We start from the raw sequence: 19421 nt of genomic DNA on the forward strand, positions 1-19421 counted from the left end.
AGAAGCAGTTACTTAAGGATTTGATTTGATATATTCAATCCACAGGAGTAGTAATACATGTGCGCCCCCTTCTAATACTTTAGTGGGTGGCTGATTTATACAAGAACGCCATACATAGCCCCTCGAGGAATACCTCGGGTAAAGAAACCAAGAATAATGCATGTCCCTTAGCGGTGACGGTTCTCCATCCTCGCCTTGAGTTCTCCAGCCAGGATTTCGGGGTGTCGGTGGACGGAGGGCATAAGGCCGAGGCCCATGGCTCGGCGGATGGCCTTTGCGATCTTGCGCTGGTTGACGGGTCGTAGGCCAGTTTGATCGCGGTGCTTGATACGGCCCAGGGGTGAAACGTATTCGGACATAACGGCAAAGTTCTATTTAATGGGAAACATGTCAACGGCCAATTCCAATTTGCCATCGCAGATGCCTTGTCCAAATCATGTGAATGGGCAGACCAGACCCGGCGAAGAGTCAGGCTGCGACATTTTACGATTCGACAATTGACTTAAGAGAGAAGAGCGGAAAGAGGAGAGTGTGTGCGCACCTTGTAGAGAGTCATTGGGTTCAAGTTCAACGCATCAAAAGCATCCCGGGAGGGACTCTTGCGCTTTCCCCATTTCTTCATCTCAGCCGGGCTGAGATCGTGTGGGGAGTAAACATCACCAGCCTTCCACTCGCGAGTCTGGAATTTCTCCAAAGCACGGCTCTCGCCCTGTGCCTTTTGATCTTCGATAAGTCGCATGCGGTTCGGTAAGCGGCGTCGGGAGACTCGGGGACCTGTCAGAGGTAGAAACAGTTAGCAACGAAGGGCATGGCACTTGAAAGCAGGGTGACCACAAAGAAATCTGAATGCAAATTGGTGAGACTATCGCGACATACTCTGCTGTTGACCTGTGCTTCGCTGGGAGGTGAAGGCACTCATGGCGGCGGTCGAGCTCCAGCGACACGCCGAGGGGACGGCATTGGCAACACTGCGCAGCAGCGAGGACTGGGAGAAGAGATTGAGAGACATGATGAGTGTGACTGAACTCGATCACTCTGGCTGTGGTGATTGAGTTGAGTTGAATTGTGGTGGAGTTGGCTGATGAGGAAGAGTCAAGGCGGATCTTTTTTGGCAGCCAAGACCGCCTTCTCTCCGCGTCGCGAACTTTTGCATCCGCAGCTTTCCCCGACATTCAACACCTTCAACCTTCAACCTTCAACCTTTGTCCCCCTCTTCCCCTTTTCAACCACTTGCTTTGGCTTTGATCTCGCTGGGATCAAGCCTGCAATACTCTGAAAATGCAGTCTCATCTCTCGAGGCGAGTCTTTCGGGCTATTCTCAACAATGAGCCCCTACAATTTTCCCGATGCCGCCGAAACCACCTATTGCATACCATCTCCCCCGCGCGAGTACGGACGAGTCTCCCCAATTTGAACCATGTTTCCCGACGGACAATGTTTGCATTCAACATCAGTTCCATGGAAGGAGGTGGCTCTCATATCTTGCCGTCGGAAAAGGGCCTGAAACCAATGGTGGACTTGAAGCGCTCCCTCGAGGATAGAAGCCGAGCTCCTCCAAATTTCACGCTCGCAAGAGCTTTCCAGCTCTTCTTTTCTACCCGGGTGGAAACTCCAGGATCAATCAATTTGTTCCAAGCACGACTTCTCTCGATCACATGGAAGCATATGAAGGCCCAGCAGAACGAACTGGACGACAAGGAATGGGACAAGGTTTTCTCGATTGAGAGTCTGGAAAGGATGCTCTTTGTGCTGTCGGAATCAGAGTGTCTTCCTGAGGCGCGTGATACCATGCTCAAGATCGCTCGCTTTGCCTACCTCGAACTATGTGCGGACCATGGATTTGGTCCCAACACGATAAGCCGACCTGCCCTTCTTCTTTATATCAACCTTCTGTCAGTGAACGGAAAACCCGAGGAGGCTCGACAGGTGATTATCAATTTTGGAGGTCAATTTCGCGGTGCCAAACCGTCACCTTGGTTGACGGTCTTGAAGGGAGTTGCCATGAAGGATGACAGGCCCCAACTGCGTAAGATTACACAAGAACTCGATCAATATGGGGTGAAGTTTGATCAATCTTCTCAGGAAGAGCTGATCAACATTCTTGTCGCCCAGGGATTGTTCAATGCGGCCCAGACCATCTTTGAATGTCCTCTCGCCGGTAATGGCGAGCCCTCTATCGCCGCTAAGATCGCTGTCGTCAAATCTGCAATTCTACACTCGCAACTTGACTGGGCTAGGCCCATCTTTCAATCTCTGCCCCAAGGCCCGACCTCCGAGACTGTTGGTATCAATCTTCTCTGGGAGGCCGCTCAGGGCAGCAATGCGATTTTGCTTGGCAAGAAGGTCAACTCCTGGACATCCAAAAACCCTCACCTGAAAGAAGCGATTACAATTTTAGACTTGAATGCGCTCATGGAGTATGCCAATGCTGTTCAAAATCCTCAGCTGGTTATCGACCTCGAAGAGCAACCCGAGAAGTGGGGTCTCATCGCCAATGAGCAGACCTACCTACTCCAACTGGAATCGGCAGTCAATTCCAGTGATGTGGAAAGGACACTCAAGATTCTGGAGTCCACTATTGACCCTAGCACCCTGGCGAGTGATTATCTTCCTCTCGCCAACCGGCTCATCGTTATGCTTTGTGCCTCAAAGCAGAGCGGTGCTCTTTTTGAACGGATTTCAGCTCTCCTTGACCCACTTTTCCAAGATCACGTCCGTCTCGATCCACAAACCGTCACTGCACTTACGCGCATGCTTCTCTACCGTCGCGACTTTGGCGCGGTTTCCGAACTACTTCGCCCACGACTGGGCACTTTCGATAGCGAAGGCAAGAGTTTGGTCCGCACTGCATTGATCGATTATATCATGGATCGCAGCCAGTCAGACAAAAACGTATGGACTATCTACGAACTGTTCAAGGTGGCTTTCCCCGAGACCGGCGTTAGCACTAGAACAGAGCTTATGGGCTCCTTCTTCGATCGGAATCGGAGTGACCTTGCGGCCTTGGTATTCGGACACATGCGCCAGGCCGAAGATCTTACGCGTCGACCCAAGCCCGACACATATGCCAGATGTCTGCAGGGAATCGCGCGTGCGGCTGATCAGAAAAACTTGGAACTGGTGCACAACATGCTCAAGCTTGACCTTGAAGTCGAGCTTAACACGCGCATCCTGAATGGCTTGATGCTGGCGTACGCAGCGTGCGAAATTCCGGAGAAGAGTATGGAAATTTTCAGACAAATCCTTCAGTCGGATGAGGGGCCTTCGCACAAGACCCTCGCCATCTTTTTCAAGGCTTGCGAGTCTCATGCTGATGGTACCCACGAGGCGACGAAGATGCTGAAGAAGATCAAGAAACTCGATATTGAGATTGATCGTCGTTTGTATAGCTCTTATATCGAGGCGCTCGCTGCTCAGTGTGATTTTGACCTGGCTACCGAGGCTATTGATAATATGGAATCTGAGATCGGATTGGCCCCGACAAGCACAACGTGAGTACTTGACATATCCCCACTCCTGGTGCTGAATATTTCTGAACTAACCTTCTTCCAGAATTGGACTTTTCTATAATGCTTCTCCCTCCCAATACGCGAAAGACAAGATCGAGGCATGGGCTCGCGAGAAATATCCCGATCTGTGGGCGCATTTGTCCAAGACTAAGCGCACTGACTGTGACGAGGGCCTAAAATTTGATGGTATCACGAATGAGACATGGGTCTAGTTCTTGAATTGTACAATAATACTTGGAAGAAGGCTTGTCGCCTGTATATAATAAGCATACTAGTACATACTACACAGGCGCAATGAACCAAAGAATGAGCACTACTCCTCGTACTTGATTCAGACTAAACCAAGACGAGATATCCATTTTCGTTTAGCATATCTCATATCCGCACTTGAGACTGATCAATTGTCGATGAAGATATTCTCTAGGACTCTAGCACCTAGGCAAACATTGGAATTGTTCTAGATTCTATGACAAAGGTGCCACATTCCTTTTATCCAAATCATTCTGCCTCCTGGCACCATTGTCTTACATGCCTCTTTTTCCATTGTTTAGGCTCATCCCCTTAGCTACTCCCTTTTTTAGCCATTCATCCCACCACCGTAGATGTTTTATAACAATACGATTATCCTACCTCTTTGTCAGCCCTCGACATCAAGATATTTAAACTCCCATACCCTTGACTCAATATGACTCTAACCAACACACCCCACCGGCATTATTTCCAGCTCAGACTCACCTAGGTGACTATTCCACCATGGCATTTCGTTCAGTCGAGCATGTCGAGTACGAGACGTACGAGGAGAGACGCCTAGCCGGAGAAGAACGTCAAAAATGGCTCAGTGACCCCTCCATCCCCTGCCCAATCCCCAAATCAACGCTGACATTCAAAGACATCGTATTAGAGGCAGAATGGCGCATCGACCAACTAGGCGGTCCGCACGTTATTCCAGAAGTATACCAAGTCCAAGCCACCACACTAGGCCTCCCGCTAGAGAACAACTATCGCACAAAATTCATTTCCCGACTAGAAGAAGACGAAGAAGTCGATATTGACGTCGGCTTCGAGAATTGGGGCGGTATAACCGGGCCAGGCGTAATAATCCTACAAAATATTTTCAAAACATTTCAGCTTCCAGCTATACTTCCCTCAGGCAAGCCTTCCCAGAGTATCTTCCCCTACATGTCACGAGTTACGCAGGCAGTCTACGAGGAAGACTTTTGTCTGCATGATTTGAGATATGTATTCGTGTCTGACATTTTGAATGTCGATACTAGGCAGTTTGTTAGTCATCATATTCATCATGAGTCGAAACAGCTTGCTGAGGAACATAAGCAGATGTTGACTTGGGACTATGGGACTGATGATTATCAGGCGCTACTGGCTACTCGGATTGGTAAATTGGTTGTTTATTTGGTTCTAGGCGCTTTTGAGCGCGGGACGATGCGGATTGCGCGTGTTGCTACTTGGTTTCATACTAATGAGCTTGCGGAGACTACGAATTTGCAGATGAGGTTTGATATTGAGCCTGTTGTTTGAGATTTGGGATGAAATATAGTTTTTCTTTTTGGCTCACTTTATTAATTTTGCAGGTTTTATGCATCAATAAAAATGCATTTTTTCACCTCTTGAATTAGAAAATCCGACGTATAATCTACCGTATGTACCTCTTTGAAATTATCTGGTAAACACAGATCTAGGCAGCGCCCTAGGCTCCAGGAACTTAAGTTATCCTCAAGAAATGGATGATGCATAAACCATAACCATAATCCATACGAAGGTTAATCATGGCATTTCTCCCTGTTCGGGGTTCCGAACCCCTAAAACCTTCTTCAGCGTGCATCTTCCAGGGAACCGCGGGGTTCGGGTCGGGATTCGACAACCTGAAGAATGTAAATAACCAATCGACAAGAACGTTGAGTTAGTCTTGAATACTTCGCATCTTTCCTTCACAATAAAAAAGGCAAAACGCATATCAACATGGAAGATTCGAAAGAGCCTACATTCCGCTCCTACAACCAAAAGCAAGGCGCAATCTACTCTCAAAACAGACCAACATACCACCCAAACCTATACAAAACAATCATAGACTACCACGTCTCCACCGGAGGCAAGCTCAACACAATTCTCGACGTCGGCTGTGGTCCAGGAAATGCCGTTCGTGACCTCTCATCGCATTTCACCCAAGCCATCGGCCTCGATCCTTCTGAGGGGATGATCAAGGCTGCCCGCTCTCTCGGCGGGACTTCCTCTGACGGCAGTCATATCCAGTTTGAGACTTCCACTGCCGAGGAACTTGGCGCTGGCACGTCTTTGAATTTAGCCGATTCCAGCGTCGACCTCATAGTCGCTGCGACGGCGGCACACTGGTTTGACATGTCTCTCTTCTGGCCACGGGCTGCGAAGCTTCTCAATCCTGGGGGTAGTGTTGCACTTTGGGCTGCGAGAGGAGGCTACATCCATCCATCCACGCCGAACCATGCGGCTATTCAGGACTACATAACTCAGATCCAAGATAAATTTCTGAGAGCGCATGCGAAACAGGGAACTGGGATTGTGTTTGATTTATACACCGATCTGGTACTCCCCTGGTCCTTGGAGGAGTCACAAGATGAGTTTGACAAAGGGGCTTTTTTCCATAAAGTATGGAATAAGGAAACTGTATGCTCCAATGGTGATGAATTCTTTGCTAGTCAACAGGAACCACAGTTTATGAGTTTCGATCTTGACAAGCTTGAGAAAATGCTCGGTACTAAGGGGACTGTTACTCGATGGAGGGAGGCTAATGCATGTAAGACTGGAACGGAGGAGGATATTGTAAAGGTTATGAGGGGGCATATTGAAGGACTTTTGTATGAAGTTGGGGTTCCGAAGGGCCAGGAGGAACTGAATATGGGAGTAGAAGGGGTATTGATGATTGTGAAGAAGCACAGTTAATGAATATTGTATCTGATTTCATGGTAAAGCATCTGCCGATAAATAAATCAAGAAGTCAACTTGACAATCAAGAAAGGCATGTTGTAGCATAAGTGGACACCCTTTGCTAGTGATTTACTGGTAAATTATTAATATATTCTCTAGGGGTTCAGCGTAAGGTTACAAGGTTGTTTGATATTCGGCTTCGAATCCTTGACAAAAAGAGCAATAAATTATATTAAAAGATCACGAATAAACAATGACATAAAGAGAGATACAATTATGTATATCAATAAATATGCTCTAATAATCTTCAAGACTCAGGATCTTCTAGGCAAATGGGAAGTGTGCGAATACTTTCATGTTTGCCTAGAAGTAGCGGTCCTGCAATTTTGAGTTATTTGAGGAAATTTGGATTTATGACCACTAACCAGTCAACTATTAATCATCAACTTGCGCACACCTCGAGCGCCTGGATGCACAAAGACTATAAGATGATATCTCAGTTTTGTCAATCACTACTGACTCTCTTTAAATTTTCTGTACTCCTCTGCTCGTTCATCCTGGTATTCTCTGCTTCTTTCCTTCAGATACTCGTCTGTTGTTTTCTCGAGCGATTTAGTATTGTTTCCCCACCACTCGTGCAGGATCTGCTTTATCTGCTCGTTAAAGGCCATCCATTTCTTGCTGTCAGCTTTTTCATTTTTTGGCTGATTCCGCATTGCCAGCTGCAACAGAGTCAACTTCAAAGCAAACTCCTTGATAGCATTTTGCATCTTTATAGTCAAACCATCAGATGGAGGATGGGACTTCAGGCGTTTGTCCTTCCATATGCCGACAGTTTTTAAAGTTCTCCGTATGGTTTCTTCGTGCTGTGGTCTAACATCAAGATCCTCCATGAAGTCCCCGTACTCAAGAAAATCGAGTCTAAACAAAGCAAATTAGTCAAAGGAAGCTAACAATGGGATGAATACCAATGTTTGATTCGAACTCACCTTTCCTGCTGTTTTTCGACATCCTCTCGTTGCTGCTTCTCCCAGTCGGGGTCGTCGGGCTGGGTACAATCTCTTCCAGGATAGTATATCCCCTTCCGCCACTGGGGCGGAATCCATGTTACCCTATTTTGGGCATCATTCTTGAACTGACTTAACCACACGTCCCTACGAGGCCATTCATCCTCTGCCCCGGGTGGTGCTTCAGGCGGAGCTTTCACTTTCCTCTCCCATTCTGGGGGTATAGGAATCGGTTCAGAGCGTCTTGTCCTGCGATTATATCGACGACGACTAATTGGAAACTCTTCGAGGCTGACGTTTGGATTGGGATCGGGATTCACCATTTTGCGATGAATCTCACTTGGATGAAAATGTAAGAATGGTTGTCGAGTCGAGGGTTGACAAAGAGAGCATGCAGATGGTAATGCAGAGGGTATTTATGACAAATATGTAACAAAGAGAATAGGAAAGTCTATTTTGGTAAGCCAAAACTAAGGCAAATGAAAGGCTCTTTGAGCATTGTGCGCTCAAATTTCACCGAGGAAGTTTCTATGAGGCATCTTCTTAGACTCGAAGTCTTTGGACTACCTACCGCAATCTCTACCCTATGTCCATTAATTTCCTAGACCAACTTTTCGTATCAAAATTGATTTGATGAATACCATCTGAAAGGCTTAAATTTCAAAGTGAAGGAATTTATGAATGAAGTTTAAGGATCAATGTACATGAATTCATACAGTAATATCTACTGTATGCATAAGCTGTGTCCTTCGTGCCAGGGATCGATCAGGTGAGTAAGCCGGCCAACTATCCCATGCCTTCGTTGACGCAAACCATACCTTCAGTGATGGGGCTTAATCCGACCTGTCCGTTTTCCCCTAGTGGAATCCCAAGTTTTTATTGCTTCGGTACCCCGACAGGTGTGCTCATGCTCTGTCTGCCCGAGATAAAACGTGACTGGATAAGGGAAAGACGAATTCACCAGAACAGGTTTCAAAGTCACCGGTATCAGGTCACCACAGCAAAGCACGGCCTGTCGAAAATGGACGATACAATGATCGATATACATTCGACGATAGTGGGGCGGAAGGGTCATAGATCTAGCGTAATAATCAAAGTCCAGATGCTTGGGGATCGCGTTCAAACAATGAAGACTGCAACACATCCGGACCACCGTAAAACCCTCCTTTTGGTATTCTCCCACCAGTGGATATATTTGATAGCCTGGGAACCGTAGTGTCAAGGTACAAAAATGATACTCCGGTGTCTTCCAAGCGGAAGTATAAACGCGCTCAAGTTCAGTTTCACCACTTTATGTTCTTCGATCCTTTTTCGAACTCTATTCTGTATTAGGGTATGCCTATTATGGTTGCCTGCACTTTGGATGCATGGCCCCTTCTTCGTTCACCAACCATAACGTAAAGCGGCGCTAATTTCTAAGACATCAGGATGGAATAAGAGACTTGGCAGCTGTGCCTTTATCTAGCAGGGATGTTTAGTACCTTTTGGGGCCGCAAGTCAGCACTACTGATCGGAAAAGCTCGTGTCTACTGCTTGGGTAGCATTTACTGTGGCTTAGCGCACATCATTACCAATTTTCGCCCTACATGCTATGTCCAACATATCCAACAGTAACATGTGCAAGAGAAAAATACATTTAAATACTGACCAAACTACCCTCAAGCTGTATATATTCAATTCAGTTTTACATTAGTTAAGAACAGAGTAACTCTTACACCCTGATCCTATATTCACAATGTTGTTCAGCAAGATTTCTACGCTCATCCTCCTTGCCCTCACTGCGAGTGCTGCACCAGTCAAACGACAAAGTGGTAGTGAGGGTGTCCCTGAGCCTTGGGAAATTGGTGTTACCATTATTCCCGGACAAGGTCCAAGAGAAGATAGTCCATATACCCGTTATCCACCTGGGTCGACCGGCAATTGTATGATTACTATACTATTCTTGCATTATCTAGGAGGGAGACACTGACTGAATATATAGGTGGGAATTCGACAAACGCGTGTCATGAGTTGTGCCATGTTGATCAGCAGCTGTCACTTCCAGATCAAATCCAATGTGAAGACGAATGCTATCGGGAGGAATCAATTCGGTGCTACCATGACGAGGAAGAAAAGAAGCAGCAACAGCAATTCGGTACCCCCCGGGACGGAAATCCTGCCCCTGGGGCCAGTGGTACACGTTAAAGCATGAGTCAACTGCAACACGAGATGCCAGCCTCTATCGTATTGTTATCTCTATGTAATTACAGAGCAACTCATCATATGACTTGATTTTACAATATACATTTCGAGGTCTTGAAATTAACCAGGTCACACATGGACTAGTGTGTTTCAGGATTGTATTTGGGAAAGAATCGAACGTGGTAAAACTGATTTCGAGCGCGTCTGTAACGACCTGGTTTCAGATCATGTTATTTTTGCGTATATGTACCTGCCAGAAATGGACTCACACTTACCACCTATAAGATCATTCCAGTTCTCATCGATCTCTGGGCTTGGGAAGCCGGCGTACAGCGGTTCACTGGCGTGTCTTTTCGAGTGAAAAATGAACTAGACCTTGAACTCAAAAGTATGATTCAGAGTCTGAGTCGTTAAGGGATCTGTTACTATGTTGTGGATCAATGAATAACTTGAACGTTGTTACTACATTTAGTACTAGTATATCTTACAGCCCTGCCTGATGATCATCAACTCAAATCCTGAGAAACCCAGGCGCCTCTAGACCGAGAGATTTCATGGTCCAATTCCTAGAAGCTGGTAAATATTTCGATAAAAACTTGCATGGACCATTAGTCTCACCACGGTATTCCTTGACCATGATTTTCCTTGACCACGGTTTTTTGACTACGGTTTTGTGACCACGACTTTTTGACCACGATTTTCCCCGCACCGTTACTCCGTTCTATAAGTACTAATCATGTTTACCAGCCTTCCAAAGAACACCGAAGAGAAAAAGCAACAAACCCAAAGGTGTGATCCCATTCGCCAGTTCGTAAAGTCTAACTCAATTTCGTTCCCGATTTCACAAACTCATGTGGAAAGCGACCCTTTCTTTGAAACCCGCTACCACGGTACAGCTTCTTTATTCACTGAGTTACCCAGACACTGGAACTTTCTCAGCACCGGCCTTTCTTTCTTCCCCAAGAGCCCTCTCGTACCTCCCAAATAATCCAACTTCGTCAAACACATGTCTTACTCATCTCTATGGCACAAAGCGCTGCGAAACGAAAAAGCAAGAAGACTATCCCCAACCATGCCGTCATCACGAAAGCGCAGGCGTGAAAACAAGTCCCCCGAAGCGACAAGAAGAAGCAAAAGATTATTGAAAGAGCCGCCAGTCTTTATGGACAGTACAAAGAGAACTTGCAAACACGACGCAAAACCAGTCAGTCGTGTTTCTGTTTCTCGTCCTTCCAAGCACGACGTCAAAGGGTACCAACCTCAAACCCGTTTCAGAGAGAATCAGAAGAAAATATATGCTCCAGTTTACAAAGACTTAGACTTCCCGAAACAAGTGGAACTGGAGTCTTCCACGGCCCGGGCAGTCGATTCTCGTCCTTCCAACCTTGACGCTGAAGGACAGCAGCCCCAATCCCAGGCCCAACACGGACAGCCTCAAAAGGAAATATCCGTTTCAGTGTGCAAATACCCAGACCTCTCAAAGCTACTGAGCGGGTTCGGATCTCCCTCAACCTCAGAAGAGAAGCCAAAAACAGAGGACAATCAACGACCTGGACCGCCAACACGAAAAGTCGCAACTCCTACATTCAAGAAAGCACCCGGCGAATCAGAGACACCCTACAACAGCCTATGGGGAAATAAAGAGAACTACAAGCGAGTCGACATAGAGCAATATTTAAAGAAATGCGCGGATTCAAGTCCTCATCCTCGTTCCTCTTACGCGGGATTTGTGTGGAGGTAATTACATTCTTCTTTCATCTTCGAGGTCTAGTCAAAATGGGATAACTAACTTGATATATCAGTGAGAGATGTGATCGTCGATTAAAACTAGAAGAAGGGGATTCGCTTGCTTATCCCAGTGGCACACCCACGGGACGAAGTGCAAGACGGACGCGTGAATTCAAAGCAAACATGGCAAGATTTGGCAGGAACAAAGGGAAGAAATAAACTTGAATGTTCGGTTTCTTGCTTTTAGATGGGAGGTTCCGTCTGGTAAAAACAGAATGTTAGGGCTGAGATGCCCTCGGCATCCAAGATCACCTATTCGTCGCTAGTACATTGCTCTCTCCTAGATCTCTAGCGTTCGCATATCATCACCATTTTTCATGGTTCTGACCTTGTGTCAAAAGAAATTTTATCTTTTCGCTAAAAATTGAACGATAGTATGTGCATATATATCCCCATGAAAGGGGTCGGGTATCTACTAGTAGTATACACCTTTTGAACTAAGCTCCAAAAAAATAGTAGCGAAGTAGAGTATACCTACCTAGGTATAATTAGCCTTGGAACTACTAGTACAATCAATTTGGGACCGAGGATATAAATTTCCAGATCCATAATCTCAAAAATAATCCAAAGCTTGGCCCGCTCGTATACGAGGTCGAATTTGTCAGCGCAATATTCCTGGCATTCATCACCTTAAAATGATCAAACTCACAGAATAACTTTTATGTATACTCCAACTTAGCTCTTCAACCCAGCTATCTATCTATTGTATATAAAAGCTATATATCCAACCTTTTTCCTATAAAAAAAGCCATGGCCCAACTCCCTTACCCTGACTACAACACCCCCCACGCCGCCGCCACATCACATCCAACCATCAACATACTAAAACTTCTTTCCTACAGCACAGCAACAGCGCATCACTGGACCGAACTAGGACATGCCCAATTCAAAAATCTAAAACTCTCCAATCGAGACCGCGAACTTGTCATACTGTTAACCTCATCCAAATTCAACCCTGTCTACGAATGGGCTCATCGTCTTCCCCTGTCCCTTAAGGCCGGGGTGACTAAGGAACAACAGTCTACTCTTGAAATATCAGGTAAGAAGAATAATTATTTCATTAACTGAATTTTTTCAAGGATGAGAACTTCGAAGATGAAAAGGTCGGGTTCAGTGATAAAGATCTTGTCCTACTTACTTTTGTCGAAACAATTATTCAACAGTCTGAAGTCGGGGATCAGTTATGGGAGCGTGTTAGAAGTGAATTCTCGCATAGGGAAATTATGGAAATTATTTCTCTTCAGGTATGTGGTGGAAATGAACTGCCCATGCCCAGGTGGGTGGCAGGCGACACGTTAAACAAATTTCCAAAAATGCGTGGTATAAGTAGAAATTTGGAAAGGATAACAGCCATTTACTAATCTGTGGCTAGGGTTTTTCCTACACATTTTCGCGACTGAATACTGTTCTTCAGAGCGACTTTGATGAATGGGCTAAGTCCAAGCTTTAACTTTGAATGCTTGGAACCTTGGAAGGGGACGATGCTCTGCTCAATGTTGAATAGGACTCGGACTACTAGTAACCAGTACTAGTGCCATGGATAAAGCATGAATGGTCGCGAACTAGAGGCCAGATCCAAAAGGATTTGCCTTGTTCTATTCCAAGGGAAAAACATGCCATAAGACTTGAGTGAACTCCTGAGTTCGCTATTCAAATATTTAGCAAAATTTACATATACCAGCTTCGTTGGTCTAGTGGTTATGATTCATCTCTTCCAAAGATGAGAGCCGTGTTCGATTCACGGACGATGCATTTCTTTTTTTTCCCCGCGAGGTCACTCTCCACTTCGTGAAATTCAAAGGCCGCCAAATACTAGCGACTCTTTTTTTCTAAATCCATGAAAATACTCATAAGTCGGGCGTGACATCGCTGCCAACTTGGAACTAGACCATGCATTTTTGCTTGAGCAGCCAGTGCTTTCTATGTGAGCACTTTAACTCTCCTCTAGCCTTTTAAGACCTCAGCTTAGCACGACCCCACGTCCTGAGGGGTGCGCCAATGAGCAGCACTCGAATGGAACTTGAAGGGAAGTGGAATGGGTGTTTTCAAGCGTTTAACTTGAAGTTGTTGGACAGAATCTGGTGTAAATGTACAACTTGAAAACAGAGATAAAAAGCACGTAATGCAGATGCAATAGTATGTACAATCGCAAAAAATGCACCAGGCAAGGTCGGAGTCAAGGCTCAAGGCTATGCAAGATAAAGGCTAAATCGCGAGGGTAGTAGAGGGCTCAGACACAGGCTAATACAACTAATAACCAGCAAAACACAAACAAGAAAGCTAAAGACTAAAAATCCCACTCCTCTTCTTCCCATGCGGATAAACAATAAGCGCAGAAACAAACAACCCCACCGAAATCCCAATAGCAGTCTGAATCATCCCATAACCAAGCGACGTCAAAGAAGAATTACTCGTCGCCCCACTAGTCGAACTAGTAGTATGATTCTTAACAGCCTCAGCATACTGCAAACCCGAAATAATCGACCCACTCGACGCCAACCCCGAAGGAACAAGCGTAAATATACCCGGAATAATCGCCGCAGCCGCATGACCGTGCCAAATCCGACTATAAAGATTCGCAATGAGACCGATTGTGAATGCGCCGATTGTGTTGGCGACTTGGTTTGATCCGAGGACTTTGGTGCTGAAGTAATTCGTTACGTAGCCGCACATTCCCATAAGCACTGTGACGGGGAGTTGTTTGAATTTGGCTTGGTTGATTAGAGCGGCGAAGAGGCAGAATAGTGCGACGAAGGGGAAATGTTGGATATATTCGTTGCCCCATATGTCTAGGCTTGCTGTTGGACAGGTTGATTCTGTTGTTGCGTTGCCGTCCATTAAGCCGTAGATGGTTGTTCCGACTGTTACGCCGTAGCCCAGGAAGAGGGAGTAAATAATTGTGAAGACCATTCTGATTGAGCCGGCGTTCATTTGGTGGGACTGTAATTCGAGAGAGGAACTTAGGACGGCGAATCCAGGGAGAATCATTGCGATGGATGATTGCGCTATGGCTGCGAAGCAGAAGACGCGGTCGCCGTTGTGCTGGATACTTCCGAATGCGCGGGCCAAGAAGGAGGTTAGGACTGCTGCTGAGACTTCGAGGACGTTCGAGTATGTTGCCGAGGCTGGGGCGAGGACATTTTGCATGAAGCCGACGATCGAGCCGAGGACGAAGATAATTGGCAAGTCGATTGGTCGGGCGCTGAAGGCGTAGGGTCCGACGGCGACACTGGCTAGACCCGTGAGTAGGACCAAAGTCCAGCGGTTGTAGCGAGGTTTGCGCTGCATGATTTCGTCCAGGTCTTGGGTTGCTGTTTCGACGCCGACGAGATCGTGCACGACGTTCTTGTAAACGTTATGTGTCTCTGCGAGTCGGGAGAGATCTAAGCCCTGGACCACGCGGATAATTTTCACCTCGGCGGTGCGCGTTAAGGCGTCGTCAAAGGACATGAACATACATCCGGGGATGTACAAGAATTGGGCCTTGACTTCTAACACATTGGATGTCATCATCATGTACTCTTCCAGACGGTGGGTGGGAGCACCGTATTTCATCAATGCACGACAGAGTTGCATGATATACTGCTGTCGTGCGAGAATTGCCGCAATATGCACCTTCAGCTTGACATCCTTCTGGCTCTGGCGCTTTTGCTTCTTGCGTTCCCGGTAGCCCATTGGCGTTGAGCCTTGCGCACCGGGTACACCTACCCTGCCCATATCCATGGATGCAGCCACGAGGGAGGAAGTATAGTGATGACCGGGCTTCTTTTGCTTTGGAGTTTCGTTTCCTGTCAAAGGTTTTTCCATTTTCTTCAACTTGTCCAGCGCGTTTGGCTTGCTGTTGTTCGAATTGGCGTACCACTTCATCTTATCCTTCTTTCCCCCGGGGTAGCAGTGCCCGTCGCCGTGCCTGTCGCAGTGGCTGCTCTGGCGCCATTGTCAACCGCCGTGCTTGATGTGCCCGGGGTATCTGGAGCTGTAGGTGGAATAGTCTCAGTCGGAGGGTCAAAGTCGACAGCCGTAGTAGCCAAGCTCATACGACTAGCCGCAGGTAGATTATTGGCATAAACACGAAGCAAATGAGACAAAAGACCACCATTCAGCGGAGTCGATGCTCCGCTCCCCCGGGGTGGTTGCGCCGGATGGAGGCAACGAGTCGCGAGTTCGATATGTCGGTAGGCCGAGATTATTGATCAGATGCTCAGCCTGAGAATCATGATCATGGCCCGTCATCCTTTCCTCCTCATCATTTGCCACGCGGGCCTGGTGGCTGTGGATATCATCGGTTGCGCCATAATATTCGGGCGAGAAGCTGGCATCCAGTCCATCTTCCCCGGCTTCATGCGGTCGACCTAGTGCCTCGGCAATTGTGCCTGCACGGTCTTTGACCCGCTTGCTGAGGGTTCTCCATCGGGCTGAGTAGGATGCTGTGCTGGGCTTCTCGCTAGCCTCATCGCGGCAAAAAGTCTCGGGCTCAAGATCATTCCTTCCTCCTATATCGGGGTCGGCGGCATGTGCCGGATGATGATTCGTATCATCTTCGTGCACTGATGTATCGGCGGAGGGATAATTTGGAGGAGAAGGGGTGACCTTCTCCCTATCGAACGGGTCCGACATAGAAGATGACCGGAGTCAAGTGGCGGAACCAATCGGAAGTGTCGGAAAAGGCGGACTGTTTTTTTTTCTCAGCGAAGGATTGACCAGTATTGACCAGTATTAAAGTTTCCGGGGAAGGAAAAAGTCTGGGTGTGATTTAATAAAATTCAGGGCGAGGGCGAGGGTCAGGGTCAGGGACAGGGGATGCAAACGAGTGAGCTGGAGGACAAGGAAGAGTCCTGGCAAGACGCACCCCACAAACGGCAATAATTCATATTTCTGGGGGGTGGGACTTTTTGGGGGGTCCGTCCTGGGTTTTATGATTTTATGAATACTAGTCCTGACCCACGTCGCTAATGTGGGTTGAAGTCATATGGCCGCTAAAGTCGGCTTGGATCAGGAGAGAAACGCGTCCGGGTCCACATGGGGTGTTGTCCGAGTGCTGCGGTCAAATTGCCAAGTGGACGGGGACGGGGATGGTTCGGTGTTCCTGGGATCGACAGAACAAAAGAAGAAAGAGAACCCTGACGGTTCATGAACGGGTGTGTCGATGGTGGCTGTCTACATGCATGCCCGGGGGACAAGGCGGAGGATATCATTCGATTCCTCAGCAAACAAGCTTCGGGGAGAAGCACTAAGGCACGCTAGGCCTGGACCAGAGCCGTTGCTGGCAGCAAGACAGAAAAATGAAGAAGCGGAGAGAAGAGTGGGCCAGGAGGAGTGGTGGCCAACAGTGAGAGTGTCGATATGACCCACTTGACGGGCCAGACCAGATGGATCACATAGGGTAGAGTAGAAAGGAGGGTATACTCCGTAGAATAGATGAATATACGAGGCAGTGGACCAGTGATACTATACTAGTAATGAAATAAGTGTGCAGATATACTCCATAATACAATACTTATACTATAGTTATACTATACTGTATACTACATGCTATACAGTGTAACCTAGTTATGTCGTGTGCACTGGTACTTCTACACTTATACCACCTCGGCAAGAATTGCTCCGATAACGATAGTACAGAGTAGCCTCCCAGTGCCAAGCAGCTAGTCTGGTACCTGGTGGCGGTGCTAATTATACTCGGGGAGGAGTGCGGAGTAGCGGAGTCGGAGTATATTTAGTTAACCTCGGAGTACACAGCAGTATAGGAGTAGTAACGTGTTTCACTAGCGACGTATGTATCGCTTCTCCATTATCTGACTACTCACAGTGATATACTAGGTACCCTACACTATCCAGTAGATCTATATGATCAACAACAATACTAGTATACTAACATAGTATACTAGTTATATACTACACTACACTATCCCCTGCATAATCCCCACTGCGCCATTATCTCACCCAGTTGCATGATCTGCCAAGCCAACCCCCGCGCCTTTGCACTACTCTAGTATCCTGTAACTATCCTGTAACTTGATTGAGGATATCCGAATGCTGTTACCTGCACTGCCCCTCATATTGGCATTGGCATTCCACCAGCCACACCTAGGCACTTCTACTTCCCACTTTCACTTTTCCTTTCACTTCTACTCCTCTCTTCCTCACTTCCTCTCTTCTTCTCCCACTTCACTAAAACCATGCAACCATGCCATCAACACCCCTCCAACCACCAGACCACCCCATCGCCCTCCGCCACTCCCACCTCCTCGCCCCAGCCCCAGACCGCCTAACAAACACCCCCACAACACTCACAGTAACACGAGAAAACCCCCCTCCTCCCGAACAGCCTTCACAATCGCCCAGCTCCGCAAAGACGAACCCATCGACAGTTTCCGCCGCAGCACCCCGCTCTACACAGTCTCCGGCCGCGTCTGGAGTAATTCCCAACAACGCGAAATCAGAGATGTATCCGGCCGCCCACTTCTCGAACTGCGCCGCATCTGGTGGCGCGGCCAGTGGATCGTTAAACGAGCCGGCGGCGTCGGCGATGAACTCCTCTGCGCAGAAATGAGATGGGCTATCGGGATGAAAATTGGGGCGAGGTTTTCCAACGCCCTCGTTGCGGGGAGCGAGGGGATGACCGTTTCGCGCGGGGGGAGAGGTCCGAGTACGAGTCCGGGACCCGGCACCAGTTTAGGTGGATCGAGTGGATCAAGGACGACAAGATCATTATCAAGATCACGGCCTCGAACTGCGCAGCCAACGCCAACGCCAACGCCAGCACCAGCGTCCGGGCCAGGATCTACTTCAGCCTCGGCTGCAGCTGCGGCCGCAGCCGCAGAAGCAGAACGCAGCGCAGGAACAGCGGCAGCAACAGGGACAGGGACAGGGAGTGCAACAACAGGACCAGCACCAAGACCAGCAGCCCTCGGATCAGCATACTATCGACCAACGCCAACCCGCCGCCGAACAATAAGCAACTACCCCCACGCACCACCAATAGCCCGGGACGCCCCACCCCCATACAGCGCAACAGCAGCAGCCGGACACGCAACACACAGCGATAACGAGAACTCCAACGACATCTCGCACGAAAACTCCCACTCAAACGACAGCAACACATCCAACACCCCCAGCGCCTCATCAAGCCGCACATCCCTCTCCAGCACCGCCGACAGCAGCGACGACGACAGCGACACAAAAAGCCGCAGCACAGTCTTACCCTCTTACGAAAGCGTCCGACGAATGCGCCGGCACTCCTCACACCACAGTCTCCGCGATCTCCTAGACGCAATCGAACCACCCCGAGAACCAGCCCCCGCATCCGCAGCCCCGTATCCGACTCGGCGACGCTGGAGTGAGAGTTGGACTAGTATTGACCCCCGCGTTGAACTTAAGGTTGTGCAGGCTAGTTCGACGGTTGCGGAGGTTATGATGGGGGAGAGGAAGATTGTTCATGTTAAGCGGGGAAGGGTTTTGGATATTGTTGGTTCTGGGAGACGGACGAGGTGGGAGGTTGAGATTGCTGAGGGGGTGGATTTGTTGTTGGTTTCTTGTATTGTGCTTATTATTGCTGAGTCGCAGTCTGTGAGGCATGAGAGTCGGTAGTATGTAGGAGGTGGGTGGTGGAAGTTCGTGAAGGAAGGCTGTTTACCTGGAGTGAATTGGGGTGATCCCGAATTAGTTTCAGAGGGTGTGGGGGTTGGGGCTCTCTGCTCTTTCATTTTCTTCTTATTCTTCTCTTTTCATTTCTTTACATGCATCTAGCATCAGCGTTGCATCGGCTTTACCTACCTTACTTACTTCCCGGATACAGTTATCCGGGTCGATTTTCCTTTTTCTTTTTAAGGTTTACTTCAATTTACTTCCCTTCAACAAGGACCACGAACCGTTACACAATGAACATGAACATGAACATGAAAAATTCATTTAGAATTCAAAAAAAAGAGCTGGGCTTTTGACACTCGGCATGCATTGCATTTGCATTTCATTTTTGCATTGAACTTGAACCTGAACCAGAACAAGACAAGACAAG

At 47.7% G+C, this 19421-nt stretch overlaps 10 protein-coding genes across 10 annotated transcripts; 7 read left to right on the plus strand and 3 right to left on the minus strand.

Moving 5' to 3' along the window:
* Positions 1 to 167: 167 nt before the first annotated feature.
* Positions 168 to 1009, minus strand: N7509_009885 (mitochondrial 37S ribosomal protein bS18m; the record flags this gene model as incomplete). The annotated part of the gene is made up of 3 exons (XM_056634522.1): positions 168 to 371; positions 542 to 774; positions 877 to 1009. 3 exons carry the CDS (start codon positions 1007 to 1009, stop codon positions 168 to 170), a joined length of 570 nt encoding a protein of 189 aa, XP_056485142.1.
* A 425-nt stretch (positions 1010 to 1434) lies between these two features.
* N7509_009886 (uncharacterized protein) lies at positions 1435 to 3721 on the plus strand (the record flags this gene model as incomplete). The annotated part of the gene is made up of 2 exons (XM_056634523.1): positions 1435 to 3491; positions 3553 to 3721. The coding sequence occupies 2 exons, from the start codon at positions 1435 to 1437 to the stop codon at positions 3719 to 3721; spliced, it is 2226 nt and encodes a 741-aa protein (XP_056485143.1).
* Positions 3722 to 4262: 541 nt separating this feature from the next.
* Positions 4263 to 5045, plus strand: N7509_009887 (uncharacterized protein; the record flags this gene model as incomplete). The annotated part of the gene is made up of 1 exon (XM_056634524.1): positions 4263 to 5045. The coding sequence occupies one exon, from the start codon at positions 4263 to 4265 to the stop codon at positions 5043 to 5045; it is 783 nt and encodes a 260-aa protein (XP_056485144.1).
* Positions 5046 to 5486: 441 nt separating this feature from the next.
* N7509_009888 (putative S-adenosylmethionine-dependent methyltransferase) lies at positions 5487 to 6443 on the plus strand (the record flags this gene model as incomplete). Its single annotated transcript, XM_056634525.1, has 1 exon — positions 5487 to 6443. The coding sequence occupies one exon, from the start codon at positions 5487 to 5489 to the stop codon at positions 6441 to 6443; it is 957 nt and encodes a 318-aa protein (XP_056485145.1).
* A 497-nt stretch (positions 6444 to 6940) lies between these two features.
* N7509_009889 (uncharacterized protein) lies at positions 6941 to 7758 on the minus strand (the record flags this gene model as incomplete). The annotated part of the gene is made up of 2 exons (XM_056634526.1): positions 6941 to 7349; positions 7418 to 7758. The coding sequence occupies 2 exons, from the start codon at positions 7756 to 7758 to the stop codon at positions 6941 to 6943; spliced, it is 750 nt and encodes a 249-aa protein (XP_056485146.1).
* Positions 7759 to 9170: 1412 nt separating this feature from the next.
* N7509_009890 (uncharacterized protein) lies at positions 9171 to 9619 on the plus strand (the record flags this gene model as incomplete). The annotated part of the gene is made up of 2 exons (XM_056634527.1): positions 9171 to 9357; positions 9417 to 9619. The coding sequence occupies 2 exons, from the start codon at positions 9171 to 9173 to the stop codon at positions 9617 to 9619; spliced, it is 390 nt and encodes a 129-aa protein (XP_056485147.1).
* Positions 9620 to 10688: 1069 nt separating this feature from the next.
* On the plus strand, positions 10689 to 11357 carry N7509_009891 (uncharacterized protein; the record flags this gene model as incomplete). Its single annotated transcript, XM_056634528.1, has 1 exon — positions 10689 to 11357. One exon carries the CDS (start codon positions 10689 to 10691, stop codon positions 11355 to 11357), a length of 669 nt encoding a protein of 222 aa, XP_056485148.1.
* Positions 11358 to 12154: 797 nt separating this feature from the next.
* On the plus strand, positions 12155 to 12854 carry N7509_009892 (carboxymuconolactone decarboxylase family protein; the record flags this gene model as incomplete). Its single annotated transcript, XM_056634529.1, has 3 exons — positions 12155 to 12406; positions 12484 to 12648; positions 12777 to 12854. 3 exons carry the CDS (start codon positions 12155 to 12157, stop codon positions 12852 to 12854), a joined length of 495 nt encoding a protein of 164 aa, XP_056485149.1.
* An 830-nt stretch (positions 12855 to 13684) lies between these two features.
* On the minus strand, positions 13685 to 16021 carry N7509_009893 (threonine/serine exporter family protein; the record flags this gene model as incomplete). The annotated part of the gene is made up of 3 exons (XM_056634530.1): positions 13685 to 15280; positions 15349 to 15445; positions 15501 to 16021. The coding sequence occupies 3 exons, from the start codon at positions 16019 to 16021 to the stop codon at positions 13685 to 13687; spliced, it is 2214 nt and encodes a 737-aa protein (XP_056485150.1).
* Positions 16022 to 17591: 1570 nt separating this feature from the next.
* Positions 17592 to 18994, plus strand: N7509_009894 (uncharacterized protein; the record flags this gene model as incomplete). Its single annotated transcript, XM_056634531.1, has 2 exons — positions 17592 to 17699; positions 17750 to 18994. The coding sequence occupies 2 exons, from the start codon at positions 17592 to 17594 to the stop codon at positions 18992 to 18994; spliced, it is 1353 nt and encodes a 450-aa protein (XP_056485151.1).
* Between the last annotated feature and the right edge of the window lie 427 nt (positions 18995 to 19421).

The sequence above is a fragment of the Penicillium cosmopolitanum genome (genome assembly GCF_028827165.1).
Source record: "Penicillium cosmopolitanum strain IBT 29677 chromosome Unknown utg000009l:1.0-9042332.0:1.0-9050551.0, whole genome shotgun sequence".
In the NCBI taxonomy this organism is placed as follows: domain Eukaryota; kingdom Fungi; phylum Ascomycota; class Eurotiomycetes; order Eurotiales; family Aspergillaceae; genus Penicillium; species Penicillium cosmopolitanum.